The 23,350-nt window shown below is 43.1% G+C and overlaps 1 protein-coding gene across 1 annotated transcript in view; it reads left to right on the forward strand.

The window, feature by feature from the left end:
• The first annotated feature begins 2,454 nt into the window (after nt 1-2,454).
• Nucleotides 2,455-23,350, forward strand: part of FAM83B (family with sequence similarity 83 member B) — a 55,197-nt gene continuing 34,301 nt past the window's right edge. Inside the window, exons 1-2 of the mRNA XM_035109778.2 lie at nt 2,455-2,632; nt 15,056-15,559. Coding sequence (XP_034965669.1) covers nt 15,116-15,559 — 444 coding nt within the window. The 5' untranslated portion in view covers nt 2,455-2,632; nt 15,056-15,115. The remainder of the gene's footprint in view (nt 2,633-15,055; nt 15,560-23,350) is intronic.

A 23,350-nucleotide genomic window follows, 5' to 3' on the forward strand; every position in this document is an offset into this window, starting at 1 on the left:
AGAGCAGAAGAATGTCAATCAGATAGCCAGGCAAACTATATCTCACAATGGGTTTTTATAAACAGAAATCCTTCAGAAGCATATTCCTAGGTTCCACCCGCCACTACAAATTCTGAATAATCATCCCTATAAACTGTAAAACTGTTAAAGAGTCATCTACTGGAAGCTTCCTATAAAACCAGTAACACAGCTGAAAAACCTGAGAATGACTGCCTTGCCTCCTGTTCATTGAATTATTAAGCACCACTTCCTGAAATTGGCATTGGAAATGTTACATATGCATTTAATTAAATGGTGCTAGTGTTTTTAATTGGATTGCTAGAGATTAAATGTTCCTCTACACATAAGAATCAGACTGTTAGTAGAAAGTTGCTTTTCATTTCAACATCCTCAAAACTACTGAACTCTTCAAGCAAATACACTTTTTTTTAAAAAAAAAATCAAATTAAATATTTTCCCTATTTCCTCCCCCCTCTTCTTATTCCCCCACCTATCCATTGTTAGCTTTCACTTCCTTTTCTGGTGAGAGGGGCATCAAGTATGCTTGTAGAATGTTACTGTTCTAGAGTAAGAAGGAAGTGCTTTAAAACAAATCAATTTTATGGAAGTGTCTCTGACTTCCTTAATCCAAAACATAAAAACTTCTATTGAGAGCCCATATCCATTGATATATGGTTTCAGGAATGTCATTATCTTTCGGCTTCAGTTCCCCTTTCGTAAAATGGAAATAGTAATAATAGTCACAAGTGGTTTGTTGTTGTTTAGTCGTGTCAGACTCTTCATGACCCCATGGACCAGAGCATGCCTGGCACTCCTGTCTTCCACTGCCTCCCACAGTTTGGTCAGACTCACGTTGGTAGCTTCAAAAACACTGTCCAACCATCTCGTCCTCTGTCGTTCCCTTCTCCTTGTGCCCTCAATCTTTCCCAACTTCAGGGTCTTTTCCAGGGAGTCTTCTCTTCTCATGAGGTGGCCAAAGTATTGGAGCCTCAGCTTCACGATCTGTCCTTCCAGTGAGCACTCAGGGCTGATTTCCTTAAGAATTGATAGGTTTGATCTTCTTGCAGTCCATGGGACTCTCAAGAGTCTCCTCCAGCACCATAATTCAAAAGCATCAATTCTCCGGCGATCAACCTTCTTTATGGTCCAGCTCTCACTTCCATACATCACTACTGGGAAAACCATAGCTTTAACTATACGTACCTCTGTTGGCAAGGTGATGTCTCTGCTTTTTAAGATGCTGTCTAGGTTTGTCATTGCTTTTCTCACCTGGCAACTGCCACCTCTGCCATTCCCTCACCCTGAACCCAAAGCTGTGCATAGGATTTGTTTTCAACCAGAACTCACAGGAACTAAGTTCTGGCACCTTTCAGGTGGGCGCCATAGCCATTTTAAGAGAACAAGGCAGGAGTTAATGGTGAGTTCTGGCACCTCTTTTTTTATATAGAAAAATAGCACTGGTTGTGCAGCTTCCAGTGGCGAAGCCACCAGCAACACAGGAGGAGTGATAGTATCTTCTCCTCGCTTCTCAGGTAGCAAGGAGCATCTCCACCCCCATCTTTCTGCCCGGACACTGAGGTCCAGCTCCGAGGGTCTTCTGGCAGTTCCCTTCCTGTGAGAAGTGAGGTTACAGGGAACCAGGCAGAGGGCCTTCTTGGTAGTGGCACCCACCCTGTGGAACACCCTGCCATCAAATGTCAAGGAAATAAACAATTAGCTGACTTTTAGAAGACATCTGAAGACAGCCCTGTTTAGGGAAGTTTTTCATGTTTGATGTTTTATTGTGTTTTTAATATTCTGTTGGGAGCTGCCCAGAGTGGTTGAGGAAACCCAGCCAGATGGGTGGGGTATAAATAAATAAATTGTTGCTGTTGTTGGGGGGCAGAGGCAGTAGAGGACTTCTCTGGCACCACTACAGAGAAACAAGGAGAAGCACCTGCAGGTGACCAGAACCCAGAACCTCTCCAGTGAAGGGGGCATTAGGAGGTTTGCCATACGTCCGGAAATATGGCAACCCTGGCAAGAGGCACCAATCGTGCTACCTAAAAAAATATGAGATAAATGCCTGGATGGAAGCCAAATCTTGTGAGAGCTGGCTTCTTTGTGGGAGTGGGGCGCCGCCTGAGTCAGCTGCCTCGGTGGGCCTTACAGAGGGGGCCGGCCCTGGTGAGACCCTAAGAAGTCTCCCACTTCCTCTGAGGCCACCCCTTCTTGCCCTCTGCGCCCTTCCAGCTCCCGCCCTTCTGAAGCCGCAACAGCTGCTGAGCTGACAATGGGAAGGAGGCATGTACTTTGCTCGGGAAAGGGCTGGGTCCTTTGGGTTCAACCAAGCTCTTGCTCCACTTCTGCTGCTGCTGCTTTTCTTTTCTTTTCTTTCCTTTTTGGCGGCGGCCGCCAGGGCTGGGTTTGCACTTCTCGAGCATGTTGGAACTGGTTTCCACGCCCATCCCTGCCCACAACGCTCCTGAGAGCGAGCGCGAGGAGGACGGGAAATACCTGCGAGGAGGGGAGCCGTGTTGCAACTTGAAGCTCGCCGCTTCTCCCCCGGTGCGCGCAATTGCCTCTGCGCCAATTCCCATGCTAGGCGAAGCTTCCGAGGGGACGAAGGCCACGCGCGCGGGGACGCAGCAAAGTAAGTGGTCCTGAGTTTCTTTTCCAGCCTTCCCCTCCGCCCTCAGTTTGGGCGAGTTTCTCTTGAAAGGGCACGGCAGGCAACGGAGGGAGTTTCCAATTTGCCTAGTCCCCCCTTTTTCGTTCTCTTTTTGAACAGAAGCTGATGCGCGCCTGGTCATCTCACATTCCTCTCCACTGACGGCCCTCCTTTTGTTGACAGGGAGGAAAGGTCTGACTCCGGTTTCCAGTGCTTTTTGTTTGCCCAAGTGCCCAAGGAGACATTCTCATGGGCCCTAGTTTAAAATGGATGGGAAACAGCGGGGCTGAGGGGCTGCTCTTCCGACGTGAGGAGAAAATAAAACCGCGACTTCAAGGAGGCTTTTCTCACTCCAGCCCATAACGGACGCGGCGCAAGCCCTGGAGTTCATGGTCTTGTAAAAGCGAAGGACGTTGCTTTGTAAAGAAAGAACACCCGGTTGTATATCTTTGAGGGACTTGGCTGGCAGGACAGGAAAATAAGAGAACTATCCAACAAAGTTTTGACTAGGGCTCTGTTCTTCAACCTTAAATCTCGGGTGTTGGTGTACTACAACTCCCATCACCCCTGACCATTGGCTAAATTGTCTGGGGAAGATTGGAGTTATAGTCCAAGATCATCTGGGCACCCATGGTTGGAGAGACCAAGGAGTAAGGATAAGGTGAAGAAGAGCTGCCACATGCTGGGAAGGGCAGAGTTGGCGCGATTTGGTTGTCTCCCTTCCCACCAGATAAAAATCATTCCTGTTTCAAGTGCCACAGTAATATTTGATGTGTTTCATGTGGAAAAGAACAGGGTTAAGAATTCCAGGCTGTTTTCACCTGTGAAGCTTACATTTGTCTTTTTTTGGGGGGGGGGTAATTGATCTGGAAGGCAAATGCAAAACCTACATGGTTTATGGTGTACATTCAGGTTGTAAGGCTACCTGGGAGAAAGTCATTCAAACATGGTGGGCTTGCTTCCAGCATCTGAGTCTAGCTTGCAAGCAGTAATAGTAGAAAGACTGGACTGGTAGAAAGCAACCCTTGCCTTGCCTGTGCATCAGAAATAAGAGCCCAGTGGATCAGGCCAAAGGCCCATCTAGTCCAGCATCCTGTTCTCACAGTGGCCAAACAGATGTCTTTGGAAAGCAGGCAGGCCCAACCCGAGCGTAACAACACTGCCCACCTGCGATTCTTAGTATTACAGTGCATTTGTTTTGCTCTTAAAATCAGATTCATCCACCAACCACGACAGGAGCAGAAGCAGAATTAGTCGCAGAGTTCAACCTCTGTTAAATCAATAGTCTCACGAAGGCACTTTTATTGAGGTTTTGATAATTAAAAACCACACACTTAATCAACCCAAAAAATCTTTACTTGGTTGCTAGCATGCTAACAGCCATCTAATTTTGCAACACATCACTTGTTCCTCAATACCCAGGTATTTGGCTGTGTTTGGGGGGTGTTATTGGTTTGTTTCTGTTTCATTATGTATTTCGTGTTCTTGTTTTGTATTTTTACGTTGTGAACCACCCTGGATCTTCAGATGATGGGCGGTATACAGATGTAATAAATAATAATAATTTGTTTTCATATTGTGTGATAGTGGATAGATTAACTTCAATAGTAAAAACCCTTGAGGTCAAATGGGTAGAGCATTGGAATGCTTAGAATTGTGGGGAGGGGGGCTGGTGTCCTTAGAGTTTTTAGAAAAACAGCAGTAATGTAAAACAAAGTTAAGGCTGGCTGATGAGAGGCATGCATAAACCACTGTTCATTCAAACTTGCAGTCCACTTATATTTCTCAAGGTGCCTTATGTTTTGCATACCTACTTTTAAGCCATTTCTCAAGGCGACTGTACGTCTTATGTGGGCATTTATGTACATGCATACTTTTAAATTGCATGTCCCAAATGTCTTGGATACCTGGAGGACACAGTCATCTGGAAGCTCAACAAGAACTGTGCTATTTTTCTCAAACACAAACAGAACAGCCACAGGAAACACCCGACTCTACCTCCATCCTGTTTCTCTTCCACCCCACTCTACCCCAATACAATTAAGTCTAGTGCCTCCTAGAGAACAGAGACAACATGACACTGTTATGGTTATACATTTAATTTATTTAAATTAAAAAAATTGGTTGGAGGACATCAGTATGTCCCCAAAATACACTCTTTGGTTGTTACATTATACCACACTGAACAAGGCACAAAAACTAGGGGAATGTTGGGTGCTGTGTTTTCCCCCCCTCCTGGATTCTTTTAATATTTCCCATATACAATATTTGCTTGCACTTTTAACCTGTAGCTAATCGAGCCCGTAACAATGAAATTGTATTATTCTTATCAAAGAACTATATGTATTAATGAGATGAAATCCCTGATTCAAAAAGTAAGTTAATATGGCTTCATTGGGGGGGAAATGTTTAAGACAGTAATCTTAGTGTGATCTCCATTAAATTCAAATGCCTTGAGCAACTTCTCCATGAGCAGTTTGATTCAAGAATACATTCCCATTAGACACCTAAGCTTCAAATAAAACAATGTTGCGTATTAAATTTCAGCGCTTTCTTTGACTTTGTTCCCATGTACTATAAGTGGTCTTTGCAGCTTGATCACTAGGCAGTAGCCTGTTGTGCATGCTTGCTTGGAAGTGGGTCGTACTGATTTCAGTAGGCCCCACTTCCTACTAAACATTTAAAGAATTGGGGCCTTACTGCACATTCTTGTGCATGTTTATAAAGAGGTCCCTCTGTATCCACTGTGTTTACTCCCAAGCAAGTCTCTTTAGAATTGAAGCCATAATATTTTATGCTTTTAACGTATATGGATACCTGCCCCTAACAAAAATCTGATCACATTTGTTCTCCCTTTTTGTATAAATGGTAGACAATGTATTAATATACATGTTTAAATATAGGGCAGTAGGTCTTCTGCATCAGAGTTTTTGATACTTTCCTTGCTTTAAACCAGTGGTTTTCAACACATCAATAGGAGTATAGCATCTAGATCAAGGGAAGTAATAGTACCACTGTATTCTGCTCTGGTCAGACCTCACATGGAGTACTGTGTCCAGTTCTGGGCACCACAGCTCAAGAAGGATATTGACAAGCTGGAACATGTCCAGAAGAGGGCAACGAAAATGGTCAAAGGCCTTGAAACGATGCCTTATGAGGAACGGCTTAGGGAGCTGGGTATGTTTAGCCTGGAGAAGAGAAGGTTAAGGGGTGATATGATAGCCATGTTCAAATATATAAAAGGATGTCATATAGAAGAGGGTGAAAGGTTGTTTTCTGCTGCTCCAGAGAAGCGGACATGAAGCAATGGATTCAAACTACAAGAAAGAAGATTCCGCCTAAACATTAGGAAGAACTTCCGGACAGTAAGAGCTGTTCAGCAGTGGAATTTGCTACCAAGGAGTGTGGTGGAGTCTCCTCCTTTGGAGGTCTTTAAGCAGAGGCTTGACAGGCATATGTCAAGAATGCTTTGATGGTGTTTCCTACTTGGCAAGGGGTTGGACTGGATGGCCCTCGTGGTCTCTTCCAACTCTACGATTCTATGATTCTAACACTGTGCCGTGGCACCCTGGGGTGCCTTGAACGATGGTCAGGGGTGCCACGGGCAGCACTGGCCTCTGCCCCACTTTCCTTCCCTCCCTCCTCTGATGCCCTCTCGCAACTCTGCCTCCCAAAGGCTTGCATGGCTGTTTGTTGCAGCAACCCTGGTTCCAAGCTCCCCAGGTGAATGGTGCCTCTGGGGCTGGCCATGGGGTGCTGGTTGCCATGAGCTGAGGCAGCCTTGGAGTAAGCAAGCAAGAGGGCGAGGGAGCCCAGCCAGTCAGCCAGCCAGCCCTTGTTGTTGGGAATGGACACACGAATCCCAGGCCCTTGTGGGAAGGAGGAACCTCTCTTTGGGGGGTGGGGGTGGGGCAGCTCAGAGACCAGGGCAGCAGCAGCAGCTGCCCAGAGGACTCCCAAGAAGAGGGTAGAGGAGAGGAGGCTGAGGGAACACTCCATAAGGGAGGGTGTCCGAAAAAGGGTGAGAGGCTGCCAACTATTCAGGCAGGGGGTAACTGGGCTCCTGAGAATGCAGTTGGTCAAGGCAGCCGTGGACTCGAAAAGTTAAAATTCTGCTTTAAACAGATATTACTAATCTGTTTGTTTTGTTTTAGAGATATTTTTTTAATGTCCTCTATTATAAAGAACTGTTTCTCTTTTTTAAATAACATATTGTGAAGAAAGACAGTAGGGATGAAATAACACTTATAGTTGTGGTACATTAGTATTGGTGTTATATAGTAATTAACTCAACAGTGCCGTAGGTTTGGGTAGGTCTTAGTAGACATTTCTTTGTTGTGTTATTAATGCCATTCTTGTGTCTGGAACAGTTATTGTTGCTTAATGAAGCATTGTTTTAGCAAGACTCATAATGTCCTAATTGGGTGGGGTATTATGTTTCAGAAGGGGATTTGAGAACGTTCTAATATGCGTGGATCACTTAAAACTGCTGCTTTTCTTGTTTGGTCTTTTGTGAAGAATAGCAGGGGATTTTCCAAGGTGTGGGTTTTGGAGCAAGACAGGTGTGGTGTAAATCAGTTTTAACAGGGATGCATACATTTGTTTTATGATCAAAACAATGGAGTTTGTATCTGACCCTGTGAAAAAGCCCAAGTTTATTTACTATGACCATTGATCCAGCTATAAAAGTACTTATTGGTTCCATTCAACTTCTTCCAGGGATCAGCTACAATACCATAGGTAAAAGACACTGCAATTTAATATTTTGATTTTTTTAAAATAGAGGATTTGTGTGTGTGGGGGTTAATTATTATTATTCCCATAAAGCAGATGGGATGCTAGCCTGAGACCTAGTAACTTGCCTAAGGCCAGTGATGAAGCTGTTGCTTCCAGCTGTTCCACACACCTCCCAGAACCCAAAGAGGTGGCAAATGTTTTTATTGAACTGTATTGTGTGGCGATACCCCGAACCCTCCCCAGAATAAATAAAGACACAGGACACATTGCATAAGGTTAATGGGCGTAGAAGGCCACAACTTTATTGATTACAGATGCAGAGAGGTATTGGCTTAGGCATTGGATCTAACCGTCTATATCCAACTCCAGCCCGCTCTGCTGGCAGTCTGTGAAGGGTTAACCACCATTGGGTGAGCCCTGCAATGCAGATCAACTAGGAACTCACCCTGGGGCCACCACTAGGGGCGTGCCTTAGGCCCTCACCTACCACGGCTTCGGACATGGCCACACCCCGGACTCCTTAAGGGAGTACCCTTCAGCATTGGGGGGGGGGCGTGATGGCAGCAACCTCCCCCCCCCACCTGTAACTTTTCAGAGATAATCAAATGCCTACCACCAAAACCAAAGTTGTGACAAGTTGCTAGGGGGCAGGCGAAAACCACCTGGCCAGAGCCAATTTGCCAAGTGGGAAAATTCCTATCAGGTCCCTCAACGGCGACCAACTGAGGTCCATAGCAATTTTGGAAGGAGAGACCTGCCTAATGGGAGGGTGGGCGGGGGTCCTGAAAAAGAGAGGCGCTGATTCCCTCCTGTGCACTCGCATAAATCAGTGAGCCGCGCCCCCTTGGAGCGTCCTGATTGGATGCGCCAAGGGAGCGCCGTGGCACAGGCAGCGGCCAAGGGCACGGCAGTGGCGGCTCGGCCTGCAGCACGATCCAGTAGCAAAAAACGCAGCAGCTCGGGGTCCTGAAAAAGAGAGGGGCCGATTCCCTGCCGCACGCTTGCTTAAATCAGTGAGCCGCGCCCCCTTGGAGAGTCCTGGGAACCGGCCAATGGGCTTGGGGGGAATGGCAACCATTCCCCCATCACGTGTAGGCTTCATGGTGCCCACAATCTCCCCTCCTCCTATGGCGGAAGGGACTTTATAATGCAGCTGTGCTCTGTAGTTTCCATTTCATTCATTATAGACATTTCTGGACCCCGTACTGACTGGTAGATAGGGTCTAAGCATAACTTGATTTTGTTGGATTTTTTTTGTACTGTATGCTGTTTTGGGCAGTAATTCAACTAATTTAGTAATTCAGCTAATTTAGTTAATGATCAATAAATAACCAACACCAATCTATGAGGAAACTGTTGGATTTAATTCAGTGATTTTAATAACTGCCATGTAATTAATTTTTCTTCACATCCCAATTTTTAACCACATGCAGTATAATGTGGGTAACACATCTGCCTACCAGATAATGTGTGTGGGATTGCTGCCTTAAACATATACAAATGTGATTCATTTCCATCTATATTGATATCTGCTTGCTTTTTGTATTCAGTGCACATTGCTTATGCTGGGGTGTGAGGCACAAAACGCTAAAGGGATGTCAGCCATCAGTTTGCACAGATCTGTTCACAAGCTAAAACATTTGTGTATTCAATTGCTAATAGATGAGCTGATGTTTTTGAGGATCTGTTTGATGTCAGTAATGGTCTCTATGGAGTCTATACCAGGCATCCCCATACTCTGGCCCTCCAGATGTTTTGGCCTACAACTGCCATGATCCCTAGCTAACTGGACCAGTGGTCAGGGATGATGGGAATTGTAGTCCAAAACATCTGGAGGGCCGAAGTTTGGGGATGCCTGGTCTATACCAAACCAAAGTGAGGTGAAATTTAAGTTTGCTAGTACTGTATTCTGTGTAAGAAACATTTACTTCTCACACTTATAGCACAACTTTTCCCCAAGAAGATAAGAGTGGCGTTTTCACCTGTGAAGTAAGATAGTCTTGAATGTGTATAACTGGCCAAAGATTACTTTATGGCTGAGCAGAGATTTAAATTAGTTCCACCTAGTGCAACACTGTACAGTATTACACTGTCTCTAACCACTGAAAAACCACACTGGTATTAAATCTGAATTTTCAGCCTGGGTAAAGTAGTAATTCTATTTTCCTACACTTTCTCACTAGGTTCTGTCTAGGCCTGGGCAATATATCAATATATCATCTAAAACTGGTTTGAAGTCCATATGGTGTTACTGGTTTCGGAGTTTTGGACCTGGCAATATATCGCAAATCATGATGTGTATTTCGGCTGGGCAATATTATCGTCCAAATCTGGTTTCAGGTCCATATCATGATAACTGGTTTCATGATGTTTGTGTGTATGTCATGGAAAAATCACAATGTGAGAAAAAACGTGAAGCCAACCAATGCCTCTACATAGCTCCATCCGTATTTCAGACATTGTGATATATATCGCAATGTTTAGCTGGTGATATATCGGGATGTTGAAAAGCAGAATATCGCCCAGTCCTATTTCTATCATAGACACTACTAGTAGCTATTTTCTCCTACAAATGCACACTCTTCAGGACAGCGGCGGAGTACCTGTGACCTGCCAAATGTTGCCAAGCTCGCTTCCCATCATCCTTGACCCACTGGCCATGTTGGCTGGGGCTGATGAGATTTGGAACCCAGCAGCACCTAGATTATTACTATGGCTGTAGATTCAGGCATCCCCAAACTGCAGCCCTCCAGATGTTTTGGCCTACAACTCCCATGATCCTTAGATAAGTGGTCCCAGTGATCGGAGAAGATGGGAATTGTAGTCCAAAACATCTGGAGGGCCGAAGTTTGGGGATGCCTGCATGGATCTGTACTAAACTGAGCTGAGTGTTCTTATAGTTGATTGCTCCATTGACCAAGAACATAAAAAGAGCCTGTTGGATCAGGCCAGTGGCTCATCCAATCTAGCATCCTGTTCTCACATTGGCCAAACAAATGCCTATGAGAGGCCAGCAGGGAAGACCTGCGTCCAACGGCACTCTTCCCACTTGTGATTCCCAGATTATTAATACATAAACATGTTGGTAGGTGGGAGCAGGATTGGGGAAAAGGTAAATTCCAACTAATCTCCAGGTGTCCTCACGGAATCTGTGAAGAACTGGAATAATGACCAAAAGAAACTCTTGAGTTTGATGTTTTGTTTTTTTAAAAAAAGGACTGTCTCACTGTTGTTAGAGATTTCGTGTGGCTGGTGAACAAATTGAAAGTTAATCCAGACAAAACTGATGATGTGATACTACAGTGCCTGCCATGTTAGGCTGTATTTATTTAATATAGCTTTGTACTGTCTTTCTGGAGCCAAAGGTACTCTCAGAGTAATTAAAATAATAAAAAAGTTAAAACATAAAGCAATTAACCATGCCATATAAACACTGTAGTGAGAGCACCAGTTTTATTCAGTTATACCTTGGAACAGCCAGGTATACCAGGTCCATTTGAAGATAATCAAGGAAGGAGCCACATCATAGAATTCCACAAGGATGGGGCCATTACTGAAAAGGCCCAGTCTCTTGTACCTCACCTCCCAAACATATTGAATTGTAACGGTGAGCAGGTGAGCAGGGCATCTGTTGCCAGTTTTAGGGCCCGGAAAGGCTGGTTTTTAACCAATTAACTGAATAATAATAATTTTTTACATTTCAAGTTATGTAATACAAATCCTTTGAAGATCCTGAAAGAATGGAACAGTTTCTCTTACATGTAAAAATTCCTGATGTAATAATTAAAGTCATTGTGCATGCATTTAAAGAAAGGCAATATTTAATATATCAAAAGTGAAATTAAGTACCCAATACTAAACACATTTTAAGATGAAATTGGTGAAAAATATTTGCTGACATTGGCTTTCAGGAAGAAATATCTTCGTTTGCTTTTGGGTTTTATTGCTAGAAGAGACTAGAAGAGTTTCATGTTGATGTTGAAAATAGAAGAGAGAGAAAGACTGAAGAGAGAGAAAATCATTAAACTCCATCAAATTTGGCTTGGGGAGGAGAGAGATGGCACTTCTTGTGTGGCCTGTACTGAAACCAGCACTTCTGTAATTGAGAGTGCTGAAGTCTTAGCTTGTTGTCATCCTCTCCAGTTACGGTAATTGGGATGCAGATCTTAAATCTACAGCTAAAGCTTTCCCCTGCCATTCTGAACCTAGCCCACCCAAGGTGTCAAACAAAATAAAGGCTAAGAGCAAATAATAATAATAATAAATTTCAAAAGCTGAATGAACAAACAGTTGATTAAAATACAACTCAACCCGTATAATTATAGTAATAAGTAAAAATTTGCAGTTGTCACAATGTGCTCACATCCTGACTGTCTAACCAGTCAATACATACTAATAAAAAATACCTTTACCCTATCATATAAAAGAGGGTCTGTAGCAGGCATAGGCAAACTCCAGCCCTCCAGATGTTTGGGACTACAATTCCCATCATCCCTAGCTAACAGGACCAGTGGTCAGGGATGATGGGAATTGTAGTCCCAAACATCTGGAGGGCTGGAGTTTGCTTATGCCTGGTCTGTAGTATTTAAGCACTCAGCTTGCCTTGCCACACATGTGCCAATTTGGTTTCTTCAATCTGTACCCCACATAAGGTCTATTTCTGAGGAAACTACTGCCGTGTTCTGGAACTCCCTGGCAATTGAAATCAGCCAGAAATCCTGGTTATATTGTTTTAGGTGCCTGTTGAACACTCTCTCTTTTATTTATTTTTGTTCTGGCAAGTCTACCCAGACACATATATTATTGGATATTTGCTTGTTATTGATTTGTGGAATTTCTCTTTTATTTCTGCCCTTCTTGGAGTCGCCATTTGATTAAGTGGTATAGAAATTTTCTACATGAGCAGGGTTTGGCTAGGCTTTGACTTCAGGCTGCATGCATCTCAGAAGGGAAGAAAGTGAGAGCTGTTAAGAAAATGTTTTCAGGGCAAGAGGGTTCATAAGAGAATGATTCATAAGGGAATTCTGCTGGGGCCTTTCAATATGGGAATACGAAGATTATAGTTTTAGAGTTATATATGCAAAACAGTTCCTAGTATTCGAATCAGTCAAAGCTTGTTCTTGGGTCCCATGGGTGTTTCCCGGAGGAAATGTTCTAAGCCAGTGGGTTCTGCAGTGACTATTGGACCTGAGCTGTCCTTCTTGGCTACTTTTATGTTGGTAGAAGGAAGTGCTGTCTTGAGGGTGTCCTGCATGTATCTTGGTATTCCACTGATAGATGGCACCTCTGTTAAATTACCAAAGCTAATTGGTCTTCCACAAGCACTGGATCGCATTCTCAATGGGTGCACAAGACTAGCCAATCAGATAATGCCCAATGGCCAAGGTATGCATTTACTGTACTAATGTGCCAAATCATTAGCAATTGGATTTAAAAGCTCAGCCAAACCTACCTCACAGGATTGTTGTAAGGATAAAATGGGGAAGGGCTGAACCATGTACACATTGTACACTACCTTGAGCTCCTTGGAGGAAAGGTGAGAGATACATGAAATAAATTAAAAGAGAGCAGCGTGATCAGCGATTTGCATTTGTTTAGTAACAAATGTAGCACAGTGTTTTCTATGCATTTTTCTTTCTCAGCAACTGATATATCAAGTGTATTGTCATCATAAGTGTGTGTGTGTGTGTGTGTGTGTGTGTGTGTGTGTGTGTGTGGAGACAGACAGAGAGAGAGAGAGAAGATGTAGCCAACGAAGTTGTCCTGTTGGCACTTGTTCAACAGAACTTCCTCTCCCTGCTGCAAAGGCGAGTCACACAAATGTAGACTCTTTCTTAAACTCTATAAAAGATTAGTAACAAATGTGGGTTTTATATTTAACCCTAATTGGTATCTCTTCTTGTGGCAATAAGAGAATTACGGCTTTGGCTTGTAATGCAAGACTTAATGAACAAGTTTTGATATCGCTACAGATATATGTTGCTGCTTTCGAGAGCAATCAGGGTGGATACCTATAACCACCTTGCTGATTCAATGTCTGATAGAAGGTGTGGGAGAAAAGCAGTTCTTGAGCGTTTCTCTGCTAATTAGTCATGGACGAGATGTAGGTTTGTTGTGGAGGCAAGCAGAAAATGGATTAGATCAGCATGGGAAAAGAAAGAGGAGTGCAGTAAACTCAAGGGCACGTTCTAGGGAGCAGTGGATGAGTTGTATCTCTTTTCTATAAACTGTGTACAGGAGGCATGAGAGGTGGAACGTGTTTGAAAAGGAGAAGGCAAGGACGGGTTTCTACAATGCTATTCTGTGCAAATTTATGTAGAAGTTCTGTTGAGTTCAATGTGAATTGCTCTCAGATAAATGTGTGTAGAGCTGCAACCATTGAAGGTTTTCCTTCTCACTGTTAATGGCATCCAACAACAGTAATATGTGTTGTTGTTGTTTAAAAAAACAGTCAATTATGTATAAAATCACAGAGAAGTATACATCCAGATGCTCTTAAATCCAGGACATAAGGCAAAATGAGTCAGTCACCTCAAGCAGCAGATGTGGTGACCGAGGAACATGTCATCTGCAGCTCTCTGGCCTTCTTTTGCTGGTGGTGTCAAACGGCAAAATGTCCTGGCTGGCCCTGTCTATATCTAATGTTTAGGGACCAGCAATAACCCCGAGGGACTTCACAGGGAATATCATGGATGAACGACAAGCACCTTCCTGTCTTAATTTTCTGGAATCTCTGCACCAAATGTTTCTTAACATGCCTGTGAAGTCTCATGACACTGTCATGAACATTTCAGCAACATTAAATGCCACAACCGGATCAAAAGGGTACAGTTATACTTCCTTATCGGTCTCTAGGTTAAGATTGACAGCCGACTCAGACCACACCACTCCCCAAACCAGGCTGGCAGAGGTCTGGAAAGTTTGATGAGACCTGGGTGTGTCAGTAGCTGGAAGGCAATTGCTCATTCTGCAGACTCGCAGGTGGCGATATAGTTCTCCTTGTTCCCAGCCATCCTACCTATTCCCTTGTAATAAAGTCTCTATTAACCATTTCTAAAATGCCTTGTCTATTTTGTGTCCTGCCTTTTAGAAGGACACTGTTTTTTTTTTTAAAAGCATTGCCCATCAGAGGGGCATCAAGTGCCACTGCAATTCCAGACATTAACTGGATACCATCTACTACTACTTGCAGCCATCGCCAACTGTTTGAATGCCTTCAAGCTAGTCTTCTAAGAAGCAGGTGCTTGGGATGATGGGAGATGAGGCTGGACAGGACAGTAATGGAACCAACTTAGATCTGTGAAGTAGCCTTGATAGACATTATAATCAAATGATGATAAACTCGTAATAAGACAACAGTGATGGCTGCAATGTGCATGTGTTAAAATAGCCATCAGTGAGAGACTAAAATGGTCAGTCTGTCCATGATACGCTCTCAGTCACTGTGCAAATTTCTATCTTCATTGTGGTTTTTCACATGTAAAGTCCTTATTTAATTCCCGGGCTCCAATATGCATGTCAAGCTTTCTTTCCTGTTAGAAATGTGATGATAAAGTAAGAGAGCTCTTTTCCCTCTTTCTTGGCTTCGCACTATATCTGTGCAGTGCTTAAAATAATGTAAATATTGTTGCGCACACTAATGACTGTTTGTTTCTGTTTTGTTCTCAGATACATCCCATAGTGCATGAATGGACATTTAAGAAGCCTTGCTCCTAAATTACTGTGGAAATGGAAACCTCATCTCTGCTGTCATCCTTACATGATGATTGTAGATCAGACAACTATCTTGAACCGCACTACAAGGAATGTTACAGGCTTGCCATTGATGTGTTAATTGAAAGTGGTTCAGAGGCTTACCAAGAATTTCTTTCCAAGGAGAGATGTGCAGAGTTTCTAGCGGATGATGAAATCAATTATATACTGAACACAGTTCAGAAAATCCCTCAAAACACAGTTTGTGCTACTGACAATGCTGTTGATGATACCTCTTCCTCAGGAACATATTGGCCTATGGAATCAGATGTGGAAGCTCCTAATCTTGATTTGGGCTGGCCTTATGTAATGCCTGGAATTAATGGTGGTACAAATATTGAGTTGCTCTTCCATCCCCCTCGAATACAACCTTTTACAATAAAGGAAACTATTAGGAAGATGGTAAAAGAAGCAAGAAAGGTAAACTTGTACAGTTTCTTTTTTAAGCATCTAATTTATAATAGATAAGTGATATTTTTAAATCATTATTTCATTATTCATATCAATGTGAAACTGAAGTTCATAACAATGCAAAGAGACACTTTTATCTGCCAGATTACTTAAAATGCTTCCACCCAGATTTTGAACTTCTGTGAAAGAAGCATAAGAATGTAGCCATCATGGCAGCATGGTTATCAAGACTCCCTTTCTGTTGCAATTGCAGCTGGGCTTTTAAATTTAATTCTGATTTAATAGTTGAAACTCATTTTTATTTTTATTGTACTGGACCTCCTGTAAATTGCTTTGCGATGACGATGATTAAGCAGCGTACAAATGGTTGAAGTAAAATAAATTAGGAATGTAGTAGTAAATATAACCAAGAAACGGAGAAGCAAGCAGAAAAAGAAACTCTGGGGCAAGACCACCAACTCTGGTGTTAGAACTTTCAAAACGATTTTCTTTTTGAAAAAGCAGCTGCTGATATAGATCGGTGTGTGTGTGTGTGAGAGAGTGAGAGAGAGAGAGAGATGTTTAAGCCCACAAGTTTCCCCCTCCATAGGTAAGCTGTGACTAACTGCAGCTGAATGTGGTTGCAGACTATCAAGATAACATAGCAGAAGACTGGTTAGACTGTTCCATGTACTGTGCCCCCAGTCTAAAGTGAGGGGCCCATGAATGCCTTTACAAAGAGAAAATTAGTTGCGGAGCTCCAAAAATGGATCTCCAGTATAGCTTGGCATTTGGCCCCAGTTTCTTTATTTTCTCAAACTACTAAACACATTTTTAATACAGCCTTCATTTCAGTGAAGGAAGTTTACCACTTCTGTAGCAAAATCAATGGGATTTAATTGTGATTTCCTTTGCATGGGTTGTAGAAGTTTGGAAGATGAGAACAACCAGTTGTACAAGTAGGGAGAAGCAGGAAAGCAATACGGCTCATGTAATCACTCTACATTTTTGTTCCTTGATTGTGGTACTGTATGTTTAAATTCTGTGTGAACTAATTTCGGAGGAAACGAATGTTTGTGTAGTTATATCCGGTCTGCAGTAGTATTAATAGCAGATAACCTTGCGGGCAACACAGATGCATTATTGGCAATGGCTGTCCAGGTTTGGCTTTGCAACATAAACTTGAAATACCAGAATATAGCTAGCTAAAAGTGTAATGTCTCTCTCAAAGGTATTACTAACTCATACTCATTTATAGCTCCTTCCCACCATAAGCACCCAAAGTATTGACAGATGTGTGCAAAATTTATTTGTGCCCCCCCCCCGTATGTCATCTTCTTGCATTTTTGTTGCTACCTCCCTTTTCCCTCCTGGTGCTTTAATATTTAAGGGCATATTCATTCCTTCTGTGTTGCTTTGAGCCTACATAGCATTCCTGTGCCTTCTAGGGAACTTTTATTTGTTTTGGGAGAGGTGAAGAAGTGATTTTCTACTCGTGCCGGATACTTTGAGATGCAAACCATGGGTTAGATCAGAGCAGTTTGGTCAAACTCATGTTGGTAGCTTCGAGAACACTGTCCAACCATCTTGTCCTCTGTCGTCCCCTTTTCCTTGTGCCCTCAATCTTTCCCAGCATCAGGGTCTTTTCCAGGGAGTCTTCTCATGAGGTGGCCAAAGTGTTGGAGCCTCAGCTTCAGGGTCTGTCCTTCCAGTGAGCACTCAGGGCTGATTTCCTTCAGAATGGATAGGTTTGATCTTCTTGCAGTCCATGGGACTCTCAAGAGTCTCCTCCAGCACCATAATTCAAAAGCATCAATTCTTTGGCAATCAGCCTTCTTTATGGTCCAGCTCTCACTTCCATACATCACTACTGGGAAAACCATAGCTTTAACTATACGGACCTTTGTCGGCAAGGTGATGTCTCTGCTTTTTAAGATGCTATATATATAAAATAGCAATTAATTGCCACATTTATTCAAAATCCAATTGAAACTATTTAACTTAATAAATTCAACAACATTGATTCCCTTGATCCAGTGATACCAGCTTTTCAAAGTTTGATAGCCATTAACAACCCAATACCCCCCCCTCCTGCCCTCTTCCCTCTTAGTGGAATACCAAGTAATCCCAGTGCCTCTGAGAAGGTATCACCACCCAATTTGGGAACCGCCGGGCTAGATCTTTCCTGTGAAATAAATGGAACTAGCAACATTTTTTTAACTCAGATGGAACTCAGGATTGAGTCATTATTTTCTTAAGCTGCTTCTGTAGGATTTAAGAGGACAATTTATTTAATGACATCATTACTAGCAGACAAGTGACTACAGATGACATCATTACTAGCAGACAAGTGACTACAGATGAGACAGAACAAAGGTTGTTTGGCTACTACAGTATACTTCAGTCACTACAACACAAAGTGAAAAACATTGTCTTTAAGTTACAGCTTTAAGACCATTGTCAATGTTGTGTGTGGATGGATTGACCAACTGGGTTAATGCTCAGACTTGAAAGTGAAGAAAGAGGTTTATTTGAGTCTTGTATTATAGAACCTCCCCATGAAATTATCAGTTGCTCTGATTTAGTTTCTTTTGGGTTCTGTGCCAGTGCAGTTTATAATCTGTGTAAAGAAAACTTCCCTTTGAAGAACTTCAAATGAATGAATTGTTATTGGTGAACTAAAACAGCGAAGTCTTTTTTTTTTTTTTTTGGTAACCCAGCTCAGAAGAGCACATGTGTCACCTTAAATGAGAATTGGAATAAAAACAGCCCCTTCCAATGACTGTTCTACATTCCACATTTATGCTTTTTGCAATAATTTAAGAAACTGTAACTTGGGCTGAATTAGATACATGTAGCATTCATTACATTCATGCAACTATATGTTTTGTAAAAAGCTGTTGCAGGGAAGGCTGAGTTGCCTCAAGATAATGGGGAGGGAATTTTAACTCTCACCCTGCCAGGGATTCAAGCAAAATTGCCCCTCAGAAGCTGCTATTGGCCAATAGACTGCCCTAGAAATTTTTATTTTTGAAATGCAGATAGCAGTTTCTATAAACATAGGCGTTGTGCCAGCACAGAGGCATGTTTGGAACTTTCTGAAGCTAAGGCCATTGAATTTTGTGTAAAGAACTCATTTCCTTAAGGGGAATTTGTGTCTTCACCCACATGCCTAAAGGAGCAGGGCAAGCACCATCCTGCTCTGTTTTCTTTCAGCTGACACAGCAGCAACAGCATGCAGGTCTGCTCTTAGCAGGCTTTTAGTTCTTCGCTCTTCAGCAACCTAAAGGCTTATTTTAATACCCTTTCTTCCCTCTTCATATCTTCTGTTCCCCCATTGTGTAGCATTTTCTTCCCCCAGTTTTCCTCCAAGCCTTGTTCCTATTGTGCATATGCATAAATAGCATTTTTTTGAAGAAAAAAAACTAAGGTATTCAAGAAAGGGTTGAACCCACCCATGCCCTTTGGTGAAGCTATGAGTTTAAATTGGTTACTTTTCTTCATATAATGGTTGACCAAAAGAGATGGCATCTATCAAGGAAAAAAGGGGGGTTAATATAAAGCAGTCTCCTCGGGGTACTTTGTATAAAAAAGCAAGTTTATAATTTTAAACTTCCTAACTTGAAACAAATCGCATATGTTTGTTTTTTCATGGTTGGAAAAGGACACGCAATAACAAATAATAAGTTGAAAAACTGACCTTGAAGCAATGTAAAAAATAAATTGAAAACCAATGAGCACAGTTATACCAGAGACCATTCTGAAAAGGCCAGAACTGTCTGCCTCAAGGTAAACCTTTCCTTAAACTTTTAATTGCTGATCTGGGAAAATAACAATTTATACCAGTGCAGACATTTTCATCACCCCTTTGCTATGAAGATGACAGCTACTAAAATATTGTACTGACTGGTGGAGAGGTTTTTTTTTTTGGTTTATATCATAGCACAGATCTAAGGGATTGTGGGAGGGATGCGGGTGGCGCTCTGGTCTAAACCACAGAGCCAAGGGCTTGCCAATCAGAAGGTCGGCAGTTCGAATCCCCGCCACGGGGTGAGCTCCCATTGCTCGGTCCCAGCTCCTGCCAACCTAGCAGTTTGAAAGCACATCAAAGTGCAAGTAGATGAATAGGTACCGCTACAGCGGGAAGGTAAATGGCATTTCTGTGTGCTGCTCTGGTTTGCCAGAAGCGGCTTTGTCATGCTGGTCACATGACCCGGAAGCTTCCGGGGACCGGCTTCCTTGGCCAGTAAAGCGAGATGATCGCCACAACCCCAGAGTCGTTCACAACTGGACCTAACAGTCAGAGTCGTTCACAACTGGACCTAACCTATCTTCAGAATGTGGGTATGTTTGCTGAAAAGCATTGTGGCATCTATTAATTCTTTGAAAATGGATACATGTCACACTGTGAAAAGAGAAGTTTTGGGCTGAGCCGTCTTTCCAACATATAATCAAATAGAAGCTAATGAGAAGTCTGAAAACAGTGGGTGGACAATTGGTAGCATGGCAGCGTTCATTATCAGGGCTGTTATATCCAGTTTGTTTGGCAATTAATATTCTAATGGGGAATATGATGAAGACATACAGTGAACAACACAAACTGCTGATATAAAGGAACTGTGTGACTCCAAGCTCACAAAAACTGTTCTGATTTTATTTAATTTTTAAAAGATGGATCTCTCTTCTTTTTTTAAGACCAATATCATTTAAGGAATTTATGATGGCTTTGGCCACTGTTACTATTGATGCAGCTATGGAAGTTAAACAAAATGCTGGAAGCTCTGAGTGGGGAATTCTTTACTCTTAAATGAAAACATGTAACACCAAAATGGCAACTAAATAAATGTGGTGTGTGCTTAAACTATTGCTTAAAGAGTAGGAATCTCAAGTTCTGAATGCCTCCAATAGATTTTCACCCACTGTATCAAACATTGTTTTGTGAGTCCATGGCAATTCCAAGCAAGAGAGAGTTCTGTTGGTTTTCCCCATATGATAATTTATTTATGGTAATTTATTAAGTTTTTAGTCTGGTATAGATGGGTGCTATTAGAGAGTTAGTAGGGTGATACAGTGGTTTTAGGAGGACTGATGTTTCTTTTTAATACAAAAACTAGAGGCTGTTTTCCTCCCCTCTTTATTTTTATTGCAACAAAGCTTAATAAAAATCTGCTTTCAGATCGGAAAAAAGCATTACTGTAAGCAACTTCCAACTAATGATAAATATGTTATGTCAAGATGTTTAAAAAGCTACACTGGACATAATAATCATACCCAATAAATGAGAGACTGTGGCCAGAAAATTGTTCTGATAGAACAAAAATGCAAGTCAATATAAGCCCTTAACTTGACTTGACTCAGTTCCTGAGATGAAGTAGTATTGTCATCTTTCTAATTTTGACTCCACATTTGTACAAGTCCCTTGTATGTGCACAGCTCTGGGGTGCAATCAGGGCCGGTGCTAGGACTTTTTGTGCCCTAGGCAAAATCACCTTCTGGCGCCCCCCGGCACATGCATCATGACGCATGTGTTATGCCCCATGCACAACGCCGCTGACACCCCTGCGTCCCCTCCATAGGTGGGAGGAGCGCAAGCCAAAAGGAGAGCTCAGCACCCTCCCGCCAATGGAGGGCATGCTGTGAGCTCCTCAGTGGCGGCAGCAGCAGCAGCGCCCATAGCTGAAGGCTTCAGCTACGGGCGCTGCCACCGCCACTGCTCGCTTGTTGCAGCTGCTGAGGAGCTCACAACGTCCCCTCCATAGGCAGGAGGGCGCTGAGCTCTCCTTTTGGTGTGTGTTCCATAGGACCTCCATAGGCGGGAGGAGCGCGAGTGTGCACCGTGGGAGGGCGGCAGTGGCGCAGGGGTTTTGCGCCCCCTCCATGTACGCGCTCTAGGCCACTGCCTAGTTCGCCTAAATGGATGCACCGGCCCTGGGTGCAATACTGGACACACTTGCTTCGGAACGTTAATCCCACCCCCTCTTTGAGTAATTATGACAAAGTGTACAGACATCTGCTGTTGATGCCTTCTGTAGTAATTCAGATTTTGGAATGAGGTCACTGTGTCTTTTAATTGGAGTTTTCTCTTTCTCTATTTCTTTGAGAACAAATGTTGCAAAATTGCTCATGATTACTTCAGGACCAGTGTGAAGCCGGCTGTATTTGCTACCTGTGCCTGCCCTAAAGCCTCTCTTCTTGAGGTCTCTATTAATATCTGCTACATGGTTACCACATGTGAGGCTGGCAGACCACGTAGTATTTGCAAAGGCACATCAGTTTAGGTTTCTTGACCCCTCCAGACAACTTCAATTTTCAGTGTGAATCCCTGGCCCTCTCTCCCCCTCTGAGTGATAGATTGTGATTGGTGCAAGGGCAGCAGAAGTTCGCAGTCTTCTGTGCTCTGCAATGGAAGTGAATTTTGCTTTGCAAACTGACCACCTCACATGTTATGAAAATTGGCACCATTTAGCAATAACAGCATGCCAGGAATGATGCACCTCCTCCACTCGGGCATAACATACCTACACACATGTACATCTTGCCTACAAGCCTTCAAAGAGACATCCAACATTAAATAGTTAAATATTTCTCAGCCACTTATAGGATTATTGGGTCTCTCCTTGGAGTATAGGCTTATCAGTGGGCATCAGCCATTATGAGTATAGGGAACATGCATATTCAGTATGCTTCTGAATGCTAGTAGCTGAGAAACCACACTGAGAAAGGGCTATTATTTTTGTATCTGTCTTGTGGACTTCTAAGGGGCATCTGGTTGGCCACTGTGGGAAAGAAGGATGCTGGACTAGAGAGATATTGGCTTGATCCAGTAGGGTTCCTCTTATGCACTTAAATATCCCCTCTGCTCCTTAGGAGTGGAAAACTGCGTGAAAACATTTCACCATAACTTGATTAAAAGTAGGCCTGGTTCTCCGGGCACTCACGAAAAACTATCTCAATGAAAACTATCTCCAGCCTTCACATCTCCACTCACATACCCTACTTTGCTAGAAGCAGCTTTTTTATTCTCCTTGCGATACAGCCCATGAATCCTAAAGATACCCAACTACTTTCTCCAGTGTTTTCCCCTCTTCAGATGGGAAAAGCTCTAGGTTCTGCCATGCCTAACCTGTCTTATGTTGTTGTTGTTTAGTTGTTTAGTCGTGTCCGACTCTTCATGACCCCATGGACCATAGCACTCCTGTCTTGCACTGCCTCCCGCAGTTTGGTCAAACTCATGTTCGTAGCTTTGAGAACACTGTCCAACCATCTTGTCCTCTGTCGTCCCCTTCTCCTAGTGCCCTCCATCTTTCCCAACATCAGGGTCTTTTCCAGGGAGTCTTCTCTTCTCATGAGGTGGCCAAAGTATTGGAGCCTCAGCTTCACGATCTGTCCTTCCAGTGAGCACTCAGGGCTGATTTCCTTCAGAATGGAGAGGTTTGATCTTCTTGCAGTCCATGGGACTCTCAAGAGCAGGCACCCCCAAACTGTGGCCCTCCAGATGTTTTGGCCTACAACTCCCATGATCCCAAACTAACAGGACCAGTGGTCGGGGAAGATGGGAATTGTAGTCCAAAACATCTGGAGGGCTGAAGTTTGGGGATGCCTGCTCAAGAGTCTCCTCCAGCACCATAATTCATGGATCAATGCCTTGTCGTGGCGAAGGGGCTTGAATAACTCAGAGAAGCTATGAGCTATGCCATGCAGGGCCACCCAAGATGGACAGGTCATAGTGGAAAGTTTTGACTAAACGTGATCCACCTGGAGAAGGAACTGGCAAGCCACTCCAGTATCCCTGCCAAGAAAACTCCATGGACAAAGACAACA

Source organism: Zootoca vivipara, chromosome 3 (genome assembly GCF_963506605.1).
Source record: "Zootoca vivipara chromosome 3, rZooViv1.1, whole genome shotgun sequence".
Taxonomy (NCBI): Eukaryota; Metazoa; Chordata; class Lepidosauria; order Squamata; family Lacertidae; genus Zootoca; species Zootoca vivipara.